Consider the following 19,182-nt stretch of genomic DNA (forward strand, 5'->3'; position numbering starts at 1 on the left):
GGCCTGGCTCTCAATTCACTGAGCTACCCAGCTGCCCCCATATATGCTTTTATAAATATGTATATATGTATGAGTGCTCATATATGATATGTATGTGTGGTAATGAGTAACCATAAAGTTATTAAAAAATAAGCATAGCAGAAAATATACATTAAATGAGGATTATACTTCAGAATATATTCACCTTAGAGGCCTAAATGTTAATTGCAAGAATAAGGATTTAGCCAAAAGATTTTTGAACTCCTACTGGAATTTCCTTCAGTTAATTTACTAGTGATATGAGGTGATCCATTTCATTTATTTTATGTTTTTTCCTCAAATAATATGACCCAACTAGATCATCTACCTCATTCATTAGATGTGGCTCCAAATAATTTCACCACCCCAAATCAAAATTAATATCCAAAGAAGAAATAGTTTATAATTTTGGGGAAAAGAGGTAGACCTGATTCTAATCAATTCCAAATAAGTTCCAAATATATCTTCATCAATAGTTACATCAGTCATTTATTGCCTTTCAAAATAATTACACTAAAGGAGACCATTTAGTCACATACTTATTTATTCATTAGACTCCTCACCTATTTCAGAATCAATACTATATTGATTCCAAGGCAAAAGAGTGGTAAGGACTAGACAATGAGGGTTAAGTGACTTGCCTAGGATCACAGTTAGGAAATGTTTGAGTCCAGATTTGAACCCAGAGTTTTCCATCTCTAGGCCTTCCTCCCAATCCACTGAGCCACCTAACTGCCCTCTATATTTTTATTTTTAATAATAATTTGCATTGGACTACTGTCCCTCTAGTATGTTCTCATACACTTTAATTTATGCATGACTCTGTATGTAGTATCACATAGAAAGTGACTCATTCAAAAAATTATTTACATTAGACTCAGTCATGTATAAGCTCAAAAACTTTGCTGAGATCTAAAAATATAATGGCATTTATAAAACACAAGCATTTTTCTTAATGAATTTAAAAGTTTTAAAACAAAAATCAAAGAATCACAGGTTCAGATTAAGAAGGTACCTAAGAGGTTCATTAAATCTAACATCCTTATTTTATAAGTATAGAAACCAAAACCTAGGAATGTAAACTATTTGCCCATTTTAGGACACACAAGTAACATTTCTGCAACCTCCCAGTATGGAAGTCTACTCAAATCATACTGAGTACTCTTTCCAATAAATGTTGCTTCTATTGTCTGTCTGCAACCTACCTAGCTAATCTTTTTTTTTAACATTTTAAATTAATTTTTATTTTATTATTCACAAAACCCCTTATAAACCTTCAAAAATATTAATCTGTATGTAAGACAGTGTAATATAGTATATAGAAAGTTGACCTTGAAACCAGAAAGCCTTGAATCTAGATCCCACCCTTATATATACTGACTATAGGAACCTGGGCAAGTTATTAACCTTTACCTGTTCTAGAAAACTCTCTAAAAGAGCAGACCAGGGAAGCTAGATAGCATAGTAGATAGAGCATCAGGCCTGGAGTCAGGAAGACCTGGGTTCAAATGTGACTCAGATACTTCCTATATATGTGATTCTGGCAAGCCACTTATCCCCAGTTGTCTAGTCCTTGCCACTCTTTTTCTAAGATGGAAAGTAAGAATTTTATTTTATTTTTTATTGATTAAGAAAATTTTTCCATGGTTACATGATTTATGTTCCTTCCCTCTTCTCCTATCAACCCCAGCCCACATAGCTAACACACAATTCCATTTGGTTTTTCATGTGTCATTGATCAAGACCTTTTTCCATATTATTAATATTTGCAATAGAGTGATCATTTAGAGTCTATATCTCCAATCATATCCCCATCGACCCATATAATCAAGCAGTTGTTTTTCTTCTGTGTTTCTCCTCCCACAGTTCTTTCTCTAGATGTGGGTAGCTTTATTTCTCATAAGTCCCTCAGAAATGTCCCAGATCATTGCATTGCTGCTAGTAGAGAAGTCCATTACATTCGATTATGCCACAATGTATACTGATCTGTGTTCTATATTCTACTGGTTCTGATCACTTTCATTCTGCATTATTTTGCTGCATGCCCTCCAACATTTATTACTTTCCTTTGCTGTAATGTAATCCAATCTGCTAGGTATGAAGTGGTACCTCAGAGATGTTTTGATTCACATTTCTCTAATTATAAGAGATGTAGAACACATTTTTACATGCTTATTGATAGTTTTGATTCCTTCATGTGAAAACAGCCTATTCATGTCACTTGCCCATTTATCAACTGGGAAATGGCTTGTCTAGGAAGATAGGAGACATAGCTTTTGCCTACTTTCTCTGACAGAGCTTTTCAGAAACTTTTTATATGTCTCTGATATCCCTAAATTGCATTTGGGAATTTTAGTACCTGCTTCTATACCAGTAGATCTCCTAGAGATTAGGGGTCAATTTGAGCATTCTTCTGATACCAGTATATACCTTGGTCCCAAACAATCCACTTAGTGTCTGTTACAGTGTCTCTATCCACTCCCGAGAAATAATCACATAACAGAAAGAATATATACTTTACCAAGTAAAAGATGGGGGAAAATGACAGAAAAAAAAACAAACAACTCAGGACTTTCAGCTTCTGATTTTGTTTAAGAAATATTTTGAATTAAGTGTGAATTAATTTCCTAGCACAACATCTATCTTTCTTGACATTTACTGTAGGTGAGACATAAACATAAGTCTAATTGCCTATCATGCAACCAGCATCTTTACAGACAGAATGAAGCTAAACCTTAAGGATTACAGAAAGTTTTTCTTCCTTTGTTTCCAGTATAAATTCCCTTTATTCTCAAAAATAGGAATTCATATCCAAATCATATGGAATGGCATGTCTCAGGAGCCATGAGGTCCCTTGCCTCAACTGAAAGAGTTTAAACAAAAACTAGATAACAATTTGAAGGATGAGTTTAAGAGGAGATTCTTGTCCAGATTGGATTAGATATATATCTCTGAGATTATCTGACTCTGAAAATGCATGAAATTCCTGCATAAGTAAACAACTTAATTATCTGGCTAAAAACAAAACAAAACAAAAAAAACTTCTATTAAAAATGTTTCCATCTGAAAGGTAATCAATGATATACTAATTATCATATATAATTTCCTCATAATTATTCATCCTTCTCTACTTCTGTGATGAATTAGCACAAGTAGAAAGGTGGACTTGGAGTCAAAAAGACCAGAGTTCAGTTCCAGACTCAGACATTCATTGGCTTTAAGGCTATCATGGAAAAATCACTTCACCTCTGTCTGTCTCTGATTCCTCATCTCTAAAATGGAGATAATAAGCACCTGTTCCTAGGAGTTGTTAGTAAATAAAATTAGATATTTGTAATGTCCTTTACTAATTTTAATGTGCTATCAGAAATTACAATTATCATTATTGGCACTGTTCACCACCTCTTTTTTGATTCCTCTCACTTTTCTCTCTCTGTGTTCTTCTCTTACCTTTCTGACTTTCTTACTTTAGCTCTCCAAAAATTTAGGCATTTCCCAAAGTATTGTTCTTAGCTATTTTATCTATCAAGTATGTACTCTGTTTCTTAGAGATCTATTCATTCTTAGGGCTTCGTTTATCATCTTTGCGTACACTTAAATATTTAAATAACTGATAATTTATTGGTGTGGACAGTTTCTTTACTGGTGGAAGTGAAGTTCATCTATAACTTAAGAGAGTCTTTTATTTATCTTTATGTTAGTGACTAAAATCTCTACAATCTCCCTCCATTTGTCCCAAATTCCAGACTCAGATTTAGATCAGCAGATATTTAAGCCGACTATGTACTATGTTAGGCATTGCAACATGAAGACAAAAATAAAACACACTTAGAAACACTAAGAAAAAATATAAGCAACAAGTGTAGAAAGATTTTTTTTATGAGCTAAGAGAGGAGACTAGATAATAGTTTGGGGGCAGTAAGGTGAAGGGTTTTGCTTTTTATTTAAGGATGAGGAAAATATGGCAGTGTTTACATTTGTAAGCAGCAGGGCATAAACCAGTAGACAGAGGATGATTGAAAACTGGAAAGATACACATGATGATTGACATTGCAACTTACCTGATATAAATAGAGTGGTTGGCCTTGGCTAAAAGAAATGCCAACTCTTAAGTGGAGTTTATAGTAAAAGAGGAAAAATAGCAAACTATATCAAGGAGTTTCGATACTAGGGCAGAAGAGGGAGCTAATGGTAAATGAATTCTATTATCTTAGTTTTGAGGTCAGGTTCTCTAGTGAGGGATTGGGAGTAGAGAAAGGTAAAAAAGGCTTAAGAGAAAAGAAAGTTTCGAACTGTCTCTATATGGAAAAGTAGATAAAGTGTAGTAAGTACTTCATGCCAGACCCTGTGCACTCATATTATATATAGTATGGAGTAGACACTCAATAAACATTTATTGTTGTTTTAGAATTGATATGTCCTTGACTTTCATTAATTGAATATCACAAAAATAAGTTCAATAGGACCTAAGTTAATTGTTTTGTCAAATGTTGAGTATGTCTGATGTATAACTATATACATATATGTATATACACATATATAAATTAAATTAAATAATTTAAAATGTTACTATTCTAGCACCATATAATTTTCTATTAAGACATATAAGATTTTTTGGATAAAAGTTTATTTCTGTTTGCTTTTTTAATAATGATTTTGTTTTGGGGGAGTTGTTTTTTTTTTCCCAGAAGAGGAAAATTGTGAAAGAGAAAATATGAAAAACATATGTAGTGTTGCCTGTCTACAACATTAAGATAGGAATAAAATAATGACCAGTTAATTTATATGTAAAATATTAGAGCTGATTTCCAGTTAGTATGGAATCTGCTTAAGAGACAGCTAGGTGGTAGAGTAATTAGACTGTGGACTTGGAGTCAGGAAGACTTCAGTTCAAACCAAGCCTCAGACACTTTTGAGCTTTGTGATACCAGATAAATCACTGAAACTCTAAGTCTGTTTCAGTCAGTTTCCTAATTTGTAAAATAGAAATAGTAATGGTATTTATCATACAGCTATTTTGAGGATAAAATGAGATATTTGTAAAGTGTTTTACAAACCTTAAAGCACAATAGCAAAAGCTAGCTATTATTGTTACTATCATAGTTATTATCAGGGAACTCTAGTGAGGAAACTCCTTTTATCAGTACAGACCTACGACTGCTCTGTAGCAGTCTTAGAAAGTTGCCTGGCATCATGTTGAGAGGGCAAGTGACTTCTTCAGGTGGAAATGGCTGGTATAATTCTGAGAAAGAACTTGAGCCCCAGAACTCACACACACACACACACACACACACACACACACACACACACACACACACACACACACTCTCTCTCTCTCTCTCTCTCTCTCTTTCTCTCTCTCTCTCTCTCTCTCTCTCTCTCTCTCCTTCTCCAGCCCCATCTCTCCTATATGCCATATTGCCTCTCAACAAGTTTTAAATATAGCTTTAAAATTATTTCTGAACAACATAGCTTTAAAATGTTCTTCACCAGGATGCTTATCTTAGTTTTCAATACATATCTATTGTCTTCATCTGAAAGCAAAATGAAAATGATTTTTTTTCTTTTGCATTGACATAATAACAATAAGAAAACATGAACTTGCTTTTAATTTTACTTTGAATTCATAAATGGATTTTCTAATACAATTCTTGTGATAAATATAAACCTATGTGTTTATCAAATCCCTAAGAAGATTATCTAAAGCAACTCTGTGTAATTACCATTCACCATCTGTTCCACCAGTGCCTGAGCTGATCTGCTGGCATCTTGTAGTTTTCTGTACTTCTCGGGCTTTTCTCGCTCTATAGCCTGTAGCATGACAGTAAAGGTGAATATTTCAATACAGGAATTTCCAAGCTATATGATAATAGTAACTTCTGAAGAGTCTTTCTAATTTTTTTTATCACTTTACTCTCAATGATTTCTCTGTTCTTCCCCAGCATAAGCATAGTGATATTACGATAGCAAAACCTATTGTTGTGCCATCTCTTTATGATGTTCTGTCACAGACTTTTATACTTTCATGGCCATTTCATCTCTGAAGTTCTTAAATCAGATGATAGTTAAGTCACAGCACTAGGACTTCTTTCTACATTTCTTCTAACTATATTTAGATTCCTGAAAAATGAAAGTATAATGCTTAAATTAACATGATATGTTGTTAAAGTAATATTTAATGCAGAAATATATAGAGGGAAAAGGTATCACATTATTTAATAAGAGCAAAATATATTCTAAGTGATAAACACAATAGAAAATATTTGTGATCATTTATGATTTGAAAGATTCAGATAGTATTATGTGCGATCTGCCTTCAAAAATAATCATACACAATTAAAGTCTGTTATTCAGTTAATAAAGGATGAGTAATTTGCTCTATTCCTTGTACAACATACAATTTGGACCATAGAGATAATGTAGTCAAAACCTCAAAGTTATAAAAGTTAGAGCAGGAATTGACATTATAACTCCTTTTACAGTTGAAGAAAAAAAAAAGGCCAGAAAATTGAAATAGCCTGTCCAAAGTCACAGAGAATGAGAATCCAAATCTCTTGTCATACCATAGATTACTGAAAAATCATTATATCAAAGATCCTCTGTACTATAGAGGAGAAGAATGTTAACTTTGGGGATCTTTCTCTAAAACTTGGTTGTTGTCATAAGTATTTAAAGCGATTCTTCAATTTGCACAAGATGTAAATGGGCGAGGATATAAAAAGGCACATATGCACTCTTTACCTTCATATGTTTCCAACCTAACTTAAACATAAACATAAAGACTTCACATATGCTTTAAGAAACAGTTGAAGAACTATAAAATGATTTTTCCAACATATTAATTTTAAAAAACCAGTATCTACAGTATTTTCCTTGTAGTTTTAGATTTTACCTAATCCTATATTATTTTAAGAATTTAGTATCATTCAATAGTACTTATCTATTCCTTTAAAAATAAATTTATGAATGAAGATTTTTGGATTCAAAGTCCAGACAACTGACTGTTGCAGCAAGGAAAAAGAACTTGCAACACAATAAAATATCAAATTTGATGCAACTCAAATATTAAAAAAGTTATTTAAATTTTTTCAAACAAATATAGAATGAGAGATAATGGTGATTTGTGGCTATCATATCTGCATTTAAAAGCTGCTGGTAATCTCAAGCTTTCAATAATATCAAATCTGTTAAGTCATAATGATCATAAACTCCAAAAGAAAGAAATTTTTTTAATACTTTTAATACTACTTGCAAACATCATAAGCTACATACAGGTCTATGGAACTCAGTATCTAACTTTAATAATTGTAGCTAAAGCTTCTTAATTATCAAGAAGGACACATATATCCAGTGATGCAATCACTCCATAAGCTAATTGTTGGATTACATAATATATAAATCTGAGACAGATAAAACTCTACTTGAAATAATAAAAACACCACCACTAATAATAACAATAACAATAATAATGTAACCACACTATCTAACTTGCAGAAATAGGTACTTGGGAACTCCAATTTGTTATTGTTTACTTTCAGCTTGCCACTTCAATTTCTGTGAAATCTATCCTGTATTTCCGCAGCCTTCTTACCTTACTAATGTGTGTTCTGATATTTTAAGAATTTCCTTGTTAAAAGGCAAGTGTCAATTGTAATGAGCTATAGGCTCTTTAGAAGAATTTAGATCAATATTTTTTTTAAGCAGAAGCAATATTCAATGTTATCACCAGAGCTGCAGGGGCAGATGCACATTTGAAGCAGCTCAATTTGTGAACCAAAGTGGCAAAAGACAAACACAAATCAAAAAAGAGTTGCTGAAAGACATTTTTAATGGTTCTTCTTTTCTAACAGAATAGTTTCTGTTTTATCCATTTTGACATTTGTTTTCCAGTAAGGCATGTGAGAAAATTATGTATTCCCATGCAAGAAATACTTAAATATGACACATGTTCTGAACATTATCGTGATATTCAAAGCCTATATAGGTATAAATAGAGATTTAGGTAATATTATCAACAAAACTGTAGAATTTCACTGTCCCTCAGTGGATTCTTAGTTTGGTTATCTACATCTTTAAGGTTGTCCTTTTCAAGACACCATGCAATGTCAATATTGTTCCTAAAAGTAACAACTAGACCATATTTGATATAGGTTGGATTAGTTGGCCTGTTAGGTCCTTTCTCACCCTGAAATTCTATGATTTGGTCAGCAATTACCAGGAATTGGTGCCACGTTCAGGAAAATTGAACTTGGACGATATCCAGAGAAGGACAAATTTCTGGCTCAGAAGTTGGGAAGAACTGGGTTTGAATCCTGTTTTAGACACTTACTAGCTATAATTTATATACATGCAAAATATTTCACCTCTTCTGGTTGCATATTATTGATTCATGTGGTGAAGGAGTTAGACTGGAACTTTAGGGTGTTTTCTAGCTTTATGTTTCCTCTTACATTCTCACTGAAGTGCCCATGTGCTAAAATATTATGTATGTATAAAGTATTTGTTTTGTATGAATTTATTTGTACATGGACTATCAAGGAATCACAATATTTACATACATTTTCATTTAATAATAAAGGATACTGGATATTGGATACAAAATATTGGCTAATAGAATGCTAAAAAGTTCCCTTTGGTCTTATTTTCCATGGAAATGGAAACAGGGAGTTCTGGCCCAAAATTCAAAAAGAAGCTTCTTATTAATTTAAAGTACAGACTACCATTTCTCTGATTTGCTTCCACTTGAGTGAACATAAAGAAGTGGGTAGGAAAAAAGGGGAAAGGAGCTTTAAAAGACCATTACAAAAAACCTTAACCTTGTGTGTGTGCGTGGTTTTTTTTCATCAATCATTCTGTTTAATATAATCCTACCTAAATACTTAAAGGATGAAAAAAAGTAAATTTTACTTGAGTTATTTGGTTATTAATTTATTATCACTCATTATTATTACCTTAGTATATGCATTCATTGAGACTTTTTAATGCATGTATCTCATTAATTATAAATATTTGTTAACTTATAAATATTTTCCTTTTATACTTTAGGCTTTGTCTTTGCAAGTGACATTTACATATCAAGAAATGTCACATTCGTGGCTAATATAGGTCATTAGATGGTTATACTAAAGTTTGTATCACCATATATGAATTTTCATTTGTTAATCAAGTTTTTCATTTGCAAATGGTGTATCATTTCATTTACAATGACTAATAGTTTTATAAACAGAAATCAGAATTGAAAATCCTTACAGAATAGGAAATACATGCCCAATAGTTTTCTCTAGAGTCTAGTACTTTTCAGATAAATTCAGATATTAATTAAAGGCATTAATCAAAACATAGAGTAAAATTATCATTATGAGAGGAAAAGACTGATCAACTTTAAATGCTTTCATTAATAAAAATGTAAAAAGTTGAAATACTATTGATAGATTTATTGGGGCAGAAAATTCAAAGGGAAATGAATGGGGTTACAAGTGATCAACATCTTTCACAAAAAAAAAAAATAAATAAAGAATCCATGCAGTTGATGTTCATGAGAAACTCTCATGACGCTGAAATGGTCCATACATATTGGCTAATGAAGAACTAAGAAAATAAATGTATTAAATATCCATCATAATTTGTTTATGTAAGTAGATATATGTATATATGTATAAACATATATATGCATCTCATGGATAATTAATGTACATATGTATCCTGATTTTTTAAAAAATCTAGACAACTAATTTCATATTCAGTTTTATTTGGAAAATAAAAATGATAATTTTTTAATGAGTTCAAGTATATAAGGATGAATCAAAAAGAATCAGAAAGTCACTTACAGTCTATTGTACACTGTTCAGCACTTTCAATTTGTCAACTGAAACATTATTGACTAAATGTAAATTACTCCTGAATAGGATAACAAAAGCTTTTGATACTGTATACCTCAGGGAGAAATGCAATGGGTTTTATCTTATTAGGACAGATTTAAGAGGCACAATTACAGACATGCAGAAGGCTACTCCATGATTTAAATCAATAGGATTTTTTCAAATTTGTATTTAAGGTTCTTATGTAAGATAATTTATAATTTTATTAGTTGAATGTAGAACAAATGGTTATTTAAATATCTTAAACTGGTCTTCTCAAATGATATATTTCCCTTCTTAGATTCTTTTTAAAAATAATTTTAAGATTATACTTTGCTTTTTCTCTCATTAATATTTTTTCAATATAATGAAAACATAAATACCATAAGGTTTTTATATTTAAAATAGTAAGAGTGTGTCCAGTTATTAATATTACTTAAGAAATTCTGTTATAGCAATAAAAGTCATTTCCTAACAACCGAGTAAAGAAATTGATGCATATTTTTCATTCAAAGATCTGAAATTATAATTCTACCAGTGAAATTCTTTATCATATTGTCTAACCATTTACAGAGGCTCTGATAGGAATAATGAATTCACCTGCTAGTATTAATTTTTCCTGCAAAAGAATAATAATTCATGAGAAAGATTAAATGTTTCTTGAGATTAGTTGAATACAGGAAATCTTAGAAAATTATATAACCAATAAGAAAGTATTCTGAATGATTTAAGAATAGATAGTTGTTACCTTATAACTTTTTTCAATAGCTAACAATATTACTGGTTATTTATGTATGAAGGAAACTACTTATAATTTATCCAAATGGGTATTCCCAGCCCACAGAACTTGTTTTTGACTTTTCAGGAAAATAGATATAGATCAATTTTCTTTTCTTAGCCAATTCTTTCTTTTTAAAAAAAGTGGAAGCAGACCTGATGGATTTTAGTCAGTACTTGATGTAAATGAATATCTTTAACTGTATAAATGATAATTAGTCCATTGATGATAATGATATCTAGTTTGCAACAGCATAATCAAGAAATAAATTGTCAGTCAACTTTAACTTCATTTGGTATTTATAATGCATTTTAAATGGATATTAAACTAGCATAACATTTTTAACCTCTTCAATAGTAACATAATTATATGGTATATTTTGAGCTTTGCCAATTTAATATCATTTAGGAAAATTTTTAAAAAATATGCATAGGGGGCAGCTGGGTAGCTCAGTGGAGTGAGAGTCAGGCCTAGAGACAGGAGGTCCTAGGTTCAAACCCGGCCTCAGCCACTTCCAGCTGTGTGACCCTGGGCAAGTCACTTGACCCCCATTGCCCACCCTTACCAATTTTCCATCTATGAGACAATACACCGAAGTACAAGGGTTTAAAAAAAAATATGCATAGGCCTACATTGACTTTTTCTTTGAGTTCTGAAAGGTTTCCTTCTTTTCTATATATTGCAAATTCTGGGCTTTGCAGTACAGCTTCTGATCGAGTCATCCAGCTGTGAAGTTCAGTTGTATCCGCATCAAACCTATGATATGGAAATGAGAAAACAAACAAAGAATATTATTCCTTAAGTGGTGATCTATTAAAAGTGTGAAGAAAACTTTCCAAATTTCACCACTTTCCTATTCTCCCACATCCCTTTAACATTTTTATGTCAATTACTCATAGATTATATATCAGCCATAGTCTCTCATCTGAGCTCCATTCCTCTATTAAGAACTGCCATTTTGATCTAAGTATTTGAAATTAAACATTTCCGAAAAAGAAATAATCGTCTCCCACTTTTTCCTCCCCCCCAAACCCACCCTTATTTTTTAAATCTTGCTCTTTAGGTTAAGGACAACAGAATTAATCTAACCTATTGTTTGTAAATCCATTATCATCCTTAATTCCTAACTTTCACTCATTCTAATTTTTTTTTTTGAAACCCTTAACTTCTGTGTATTGACTTATAGGTGGAAGAGTGGTAAGGGTAGGCAATGGGGGTCAAGTGACTTGCCCAGGGTCACACAGCTGGGAAGTGTCTGAGGCCAGATTTGAACCTAGGACCTCCCATCTAAAGGCCTGGCTCTCAATCCACTGAGCTACCCAGCTGCCCCCTCACTCATTCTAATTTACCAATTCAATTGCAAGATCTTATCATTTCCAACTCTTAAATATCTCTTTCATTCATTTTCCCTTAACTCCATTTACACAGCCAAGATTTCCTAGTCTCTTTTCTAGGCTTTAGCAATAACCTCCTAGGCTGCCCCACTTCTTACCTCTCACCCTACTAAAATCCATTCTCCACTGCCAAAGTGATCTTTTTCCATATCATAGAACTGACCATGTCACTCCCCTATTTAATAAATTCAATTTTCCTTGTTACCTCTAAGAATAAGCATAAACTCATATTTTAGCATAATAAATCCTTCCCAATATGTTCCCTGTCTCCCTTTCCTGGTTTATTAAACATTGTTTTCATTGTACTTCACAAACCAGTCAAACTGGTCTCCTAAACATTCCTCAAATGCTATAGTCCATCTCTTGTTCTTGTGCCTTAATGTACTCCCTCCTTAATTCTGTCTCTTAGAATTCCTTACTCCCAAAAATATTTTCTCTCTTTTTATAGACACATATTTTTTGTTATCTCCTTCATTAGAATAAAAGCTTCTTAAAGATAGAGGCTCTTTTACTTTTGGCTTTATTTCCTCTAGAGTTTAGCATAATTAATGCTACATCTAGGCATTAAATAAAGGCTTGTTGATTCATTGATTCATTCAAATATTCACTATTTATTATGGGCTTAATGTTAGCCAAGTACTGTGCTAAGCACTGAGTGATTAAAAAAAAAATAGGCAAAAGATAGTCTCTGTCCTCAAACAGCTAAAAATCTAAAGGGAGAATGCCAGAACTGAGAGAAACAGTTTCTTGTTTGTGGAATAACCAGGAGGGCAGTGTCACTGTATCAAAAAGTTTGTGTCTGGGTACAAGGTACAAGAAGATTGGAAAGATAGGAAGAAGTATGACTATGAAGGGCTTTGAATGCCAATCAGCATTTTGTTTTTGATCCTAGAGGCAATGGGAAGCTACCAGTGTTTGTCTTCTAGTAAGAAATTCAAATTAAAGGGTTCAAATCCTATTTCTGCCATTTAATAACTGCATGACATTGAGAAAGTTAATTAACCCCTCTGGGCCTCATTTTCTTCACCTTTGAAATAATGGTGGATGGATCTAATGGGTATTTAAATTATCTCCCAGCTCTAAATCATGATTCTAATTGATCTGATAAACTCTTAACACTTGTTATCTAAGCATTAATTTGGTACTTAATGTTATTCTTCCTTGTTTTGTTTTTAAATGTTTCAGAGTTTGTTTCCCACATTAAACAATAAACCCTTCAAAGTAAGGGACCATTCTGTAAGCTTATTTCTTATCTTCAATGAAATGAATAGAATGAAGATGAATAAATGTAAATTTCCTGATAAAACAGCAAACAATATGGAGGACCAGACATTTTCTCTGGTCCCCTTAACCTCTAAAAACCTCTCTAATACAGGAACTATGCACCAACAATAGTCTCCAGTTATTCCCATTATTTAGGGCTCCTGGAAGCCAAAAGGTTAAAAAAATGACCTGATATCTCTCCTCAATTTATTCAGCACCTCTCCCCCATAACCCAGTTACCAGAATTGGGTCTGCATTAGCCAAACAAGTCCACAAAAAACCAAACCTACCCTTTGGTCTCTTCTCTATGCTATGGAAGTCTGTTTGGGCAAGGACAGTAGCCAGCAATGCCCTCTGCAATGCCATGGACTACAAAGTACTATTGAAGGCAATCTTCTGTGCTGCAAAATATCTCAGCCAGGATAGGAGAGAAAGAGGTAGATTATGCCTCTGGGCTTAAATTAGAGCACAAAATTATATTCCATCTTACCCAGCTACTCTCCTCCCACAGACTTAAAGACTCAAATTACAAAACTTAACTCAGTTGCACATGGCAGCTCTCTGAACTGCCAGTCTCTGGATAGAGAACTCAGAAACAGAGGGAGTGTGACAGGATATTGGGACAGAATACAGTGCATGTGGAGGCTTTGTGCTACTCCACTAAGCCAGACAGAAAGTACTCAATACCTAGTCAGGGCCAGTTCCATTCATTGAAAAGTCACTAATAGCAGAAACCTAAGCTGGTGTACTATAAATTATCCAGCATAGGAGGAGGCTGAGATTCTTTGAGATTCAGTCACCAAAGAAACCATGATAAAAAGAGAGCCAGAAAATGAGCAATAGGGGAAAATAAAGGGGGGAATACTAAAATTATGGATGAATTCAGGAATAAGAAAATGACTTCAAACATAAGCAAACAGATCAAGAGGAAAAACATTAACAAGCAGAAAGAAATATGACTTCTAGATAAGCAAATTTAGGCATCTATGAGGATAAGTGATTGTAAAAAGCAAAGATAAGGCTTTAAAAGTGATTTTTGTCATTTGAAAGGGCAAATATTCATTTTATACTAAAAGAGATTTCATGAAACCATTAAACATGAACCTTATATACATTGAAAATCTTATAAAGTACATTTTTCCTTCTAAAAAATTCATCTCTGTCTAATGAACAAATATAGCTTCAATGAGAGAAGTAACATTTGGACTTTATGAACATGTGGTGACTTTTTCTTTAGGGTATGGAAAAAAATACCTTTCCAATGAATTAAGGGTAAATCAGTTTTCTAGAGGCTTTGCCAGGTACAATTGCTATCTCCACACTTCAAGCCTTTGTTGAAGCTGCTACCATGGTAACAGTTTCCACACTCAGTTGATGGAGATTTTAAGTAAAGCCTGATGACCAACTAGCATAAGGTTCTAACTGTGATTAGCTCTGAAAAGTTAAATTCTACCTATAATTCTTCTTTCACCTAGTTTTTTTCCTCCTTTTCCCTCTCCACAACATTTTTTTTCTTTCTTTCAATAAATCTGGATTGGATTTAGCATGAAGCTAGCATGTGCCCTTTCATCTAAAGGTCCTCAAGAGCTTTTACACAATTTTTAAGTTTTACAAATTCAATAAGGTTCATCAGACTCTCTTTGCCTAGTTTCAGTAAACCCTAAGTTTTCAAGTAAAATAGAATAGAAATTTAATTTAGACAAAGTACCATTGTCTTTTCACTTGCTGCTCTTATGTTTAAAGTTGCCCTCATTCAACTTCATTTAGCCTTGTGACTGCTTGGCTCCCTTGGGCCATAACAACTCCAATTCTTGAATTTATGTGAGTGTTCTCCTGATGATATTCCTGAGCAATTTTTCTTCTGTCCTTTAAAATCTTTGTTCTCAAAATATCTTCCCTAAGGGCTCATTGCTTCAAAAACAAACTTTAGAACTTTAGAAATAAATCTTAAGACTTTTCTACCCCCAATGTGCCCCATTTACTTTATAGGAACAGTCTTATAGCTAGCAGGGACCTTAGGAGTCATCTAGACACCTCTTCTCAATTGTTATACAGATGAAGAAACTAAATAGAGTGTCAGTGACTTGCCCAAAGTCAGAAGGTTATTAAATAGGGCTGTGATTTTCTTGTTAATCCTTTATTTTCATAGAGTACCAATGACAACAAAGAGCGATGTCTTGATTTATGAATGAGTTGGATTTAAAATGAGACAGAGTTGGACAAAATAGTCAGATTAACTCTCTTACAGAGTCATTAAAGTCCCACAATAGCACAAAAGTCAGGATTGGCAAAGGCCCAGGATGCAGTAGATGACCTTGGCATCTGTCTTCAACATCTGACCAAGCTCTCAGCGCCTCACAGTACCTTCTTCAGCCATCTTTATGGCCAATGGAACAAATTGTTCACATTTGCCCATTTTACTGGGGAAAGTCTTCACATACTTATGAGTAGACATCCCCTAACTCAGCCATGGGTTTGAGGCTCCTCTTTTATCCTTAGCCTTGTTTAGCCTGTCCTCTGAGATGATTTTACCAGGGTGAGGGCCACTGTGCATGCTAAACTTCTTGGAGCCACGGATGAAAGTTGGGTAAAAGCTGGACCCCAAAGGTGCATGAGCAGCCCTGAAAAGGGCTCGGCAAATCATTAAGCAAAGATGTTACAGTTTTTCCTGAACCCTTTATACACCTAAGCCATCAGAACCCAAATTCAGGATTTTTTTCATTGTGCTATGAAGCCCATTTAACCACATATGAAAGTAATGTCTTCTTTATTTATGACTAAACTTTGTTAACACACTTTATAACCCTTGCCTATAATTCCTACCCTTGAAGGAATAAATGAAAAGCATTTATTTAGCACTTGCAATTGTTTGTTTTGAATTTAGGGAAGTGCTATTTGAAAGTGTCTAGCCGACTCCCTATGGACACGTGGGGCTTTGAGACTACATTTCCCATGATTCCAATGGGTTTCTGGTTTTGGGCGTGGGGACGTCTAATGTCCCCACATACGGGGAGCTTAAATTTGGAGGGTGGAGTTGAGACAGCCTCTTGGCTACCTGGCTGGCATATGAGATACATGATGGGTACTGGCGGTAAATTTAAAAGATAGTCAAGTGCGGTCACATATATATATATATATATATATATATATATATATATATATATATATATATTACCAACAAAGCCATGGCTATTAAAATATTAATCTCTTATACTATCAGTCTTTATCATTTTTAATCGTAACACAATGTGCAAAGCATTGTACTGAGTGTTATGATCATATATAGAAAAGCAAATTATTCCCGGCTTTCAAGAAGTTCGCCTTTAAATTGAGAGAAACAATACATTGAGAAAAATTTAGATGAAAGTTGGATTGAAAGGCTTGAGGATGCTTAGGGAATAGTAAAGTAGATGACACTGCCATTTTTAAATATTATTAGATTGATAAAACTATATATATATATAATTTATATATAAATATAATATAATATATTGTTATATTATGTTTAAATTGTTATATTGTTTTTATTGTTATAAAATAATATTGTTAGATATTATATTATATTACAGTTATAATATGATAATATGTTGTAATGTATATTTCTTATATTGAACCATTCAACAGTGCCAAGAACTTTGATAGTGTATCCCCCCCAAAAAACTGGTGTGAAGATAGAATTAACTCTCCCTTCCTCTATTTTTAGCTAATCAAATCAAGAACTTAATGTACCCCTACTCAGTACCTCACTTAACTATTAGGTAAGAGACCTTATAAGTTACACTAGTTCACACCTCCAAAGGACACAAGCTCTGCCCTTCTTTGGGCAATGCTAGGCAAATTGAAAGACTGCTATTGGTTTCTGGGAAAAGTGGGGAGAGACAGGAAGTGATGGAGAAAGGACTATAAAAGATTATGTCTTCTTGGAATTCTGCTCTCTTCTGACTTGGAGACATTCCTGCTTTAGCTTTTGGAGGGACTCTTTCCTTGGAGATTCCTGCCTTGGCTTTGGAGAGACTCTTTCCTTGGATTCTGCATGGGTGAGTGGAGCTACTTTCTGTTCCTTGGAGTCATTCTGTGTTGGTAGAACTCTGGTTGAAGACACCACCAGGACTTCTGGCTGAGGATTTCCAGGAAATCCACATGGAGATAGGGACTTAGGGAAGCCTCTGAGGGGGGGCTGAGCTGTTCTTCATTGGAGAAAGGCTTGTTAAGGCTCTGTCTCTTTTCTATTTTCCCCCTTTCACTTTTTCTACTTTTTTGTAAATAAAAGCTGCTAACAGTCATTTTATAAACAGTGACCACTTTTACAACTCTCATACTGAGTAAAACCTAAATTTAAATCTCATGCAGGTCTTCTATAGTGGTGGCTGCTTGTGGGAAGCCAATAAGAGAATAGATAAAAATCTAAGACTCCTCTTTTGACCCCTTTTGTGATCCACACCCTTTCTTGTTGAAAAGTAATGTGGCCTTATTGAAAAGCTTTAAGCTTTTAGCAAACCAGTAGTCAAGAGGTTAACATCTTCCCCTTTGGTCAGAAATGCTGCCAAGGCTGAAACCTTAGCTTAGCAGGGGCATTTGCCCCTGAGAAAAGTATTCTCAGACTTAGTTTGCTGATAATCATGCAGCTGAAGGTACAGCCTGGTTTTTATCTTCATCTTGAAGTTTCTGAGGTTTCTGCATGTTGTCTAAACTGACTGCAAGGTCCGCAGAGCTGTAAAACTCTCTGGGTGCTTGTGGGTAAAAGGGAGTTTGGATTTTCATGTATAATAAACTTGTGACTCAATGGCACTTCAAAGCAGCTATGAGTTAACAGTGAAGATCATCTCCCCTGTCAGTTATTTTCTTATCAACTAAGCTGTTCCTTATCAGAGATGATAAATAGATCTCAACAGCTGCTGGGGAAGCAAGGGCTGTGGTACTCCCATATTCAGTTTCTAGTTTACATCTCCACAAGCACTTATACTCTGGATGAGGGCTGTAGCAGAAGGTTGGAAGCAAGTCCTATAGTTTAGGTAGGGGAGAGAGCAAAATATCTTTGGGGCTGTTGGACTTTGAATCTGTGGTTGTCTCCCCTGGAGTGTTGAAGGGTATTGTGGCTGAGGTAGTGTGAGTAGTGTACCTAACTTTCTATAGACATTTTCTTCTTTTTTTTAACCCCTTGCCTTCCACCTTAAAATCAACACTACGTATTGGATCCCAGGCAGAAGAACGGTAAGGGCTAGGCAATGGGGGTTAAGTGACTTGCCCAGGATCACACAGCTAGGAAGTATCTGAGGTCAGATTCAAAAGCAGGACCTCCTATCTCTAGGCCTGGTTCTCAATCCACTGAGCCACCTAGCTGCCCCTCTATAGACATTTTCTAATGAGCTCCAGATTATATAAGTAATATTGGTCAGAGAGAGAGAGAGAGAGAGAGAGAGAGAGAGAGAGAGAGAGAGAGAGAGAGAGAGATTGATTTGCAAAGTGCTTTGTACTAGTTTAATTAATAGAATGTTTTGTTGATATTATACAATTTATTTGACTGATGTTTTGATTAGTTTTCACATATAACCTAAGAACACCAACAATTACAATAACTAATTTGAAATTATTTTTTGGTGTTCATGGTCAAACAGTTCAATGAAGTTCAAATTTAATCTGTCTGTGAGAATAAGATATATCATTATATTGCCACCCAGCAGGGTAAAATTGAATTAATAAAATAAATTCTTTAAGTCTTATTGATTTCATTTCTTCATAATTATATGTACTAGATTATCATCCAAAAGAGATTTAGGAGAGATTAGATTACCTTCTAAAAGCAAACTTCATAATTCTATTCATTAGACCAATGGATCAAAATATAGCAATATTTAAATCGTATTTCAGTTTT

General features: G+C 33.7%; 1 protein-coding gene across 2 annotated transcripts in view; it reads right to left on the minus strand.

The window, feature by feature from the left end:
* The window catches only part of DMD (dystrophin), a 1,921,557-nt gene that overhangs the window by 1,558,076 nt on the left and 344,299 nt on the right, over positions 1-19,182 (minus strand). For both annotated transcript variants that reach the window (XM_044670154.1, XM_044670155.1), the window contains exons 16-17: positions 11,286-11,409; positions 5,742-5,829 (exon numbers count right to left, since the gene is read on the minus strand). In XM_044670154.1, coding sequence (XP_044526089.1) covers positions 5,742-5,829; positions 11,286-11,409 — 212 coding nt within the window. The remainder of the gene's footprint in view (positions 1-5,741; positions 5,830-11,285; positions 11,410-19,182) is intronic.

Source organism: Gracilinanus agilis, chromosome 3, assembly GCF_016433145.1.
Source record: "Gracilinanus agilis isolate LMUSP501 chromosome 3, AgileGrace, whole genome shotgun sequence".
Taxonomy (NCBI): domain Eukaryota; kingdom Metazoa; phylum Chordata; class Mammalia; order Didelphimorphia; family Didelphidae; genus Gracilinanus; species Gracilinanus agilis.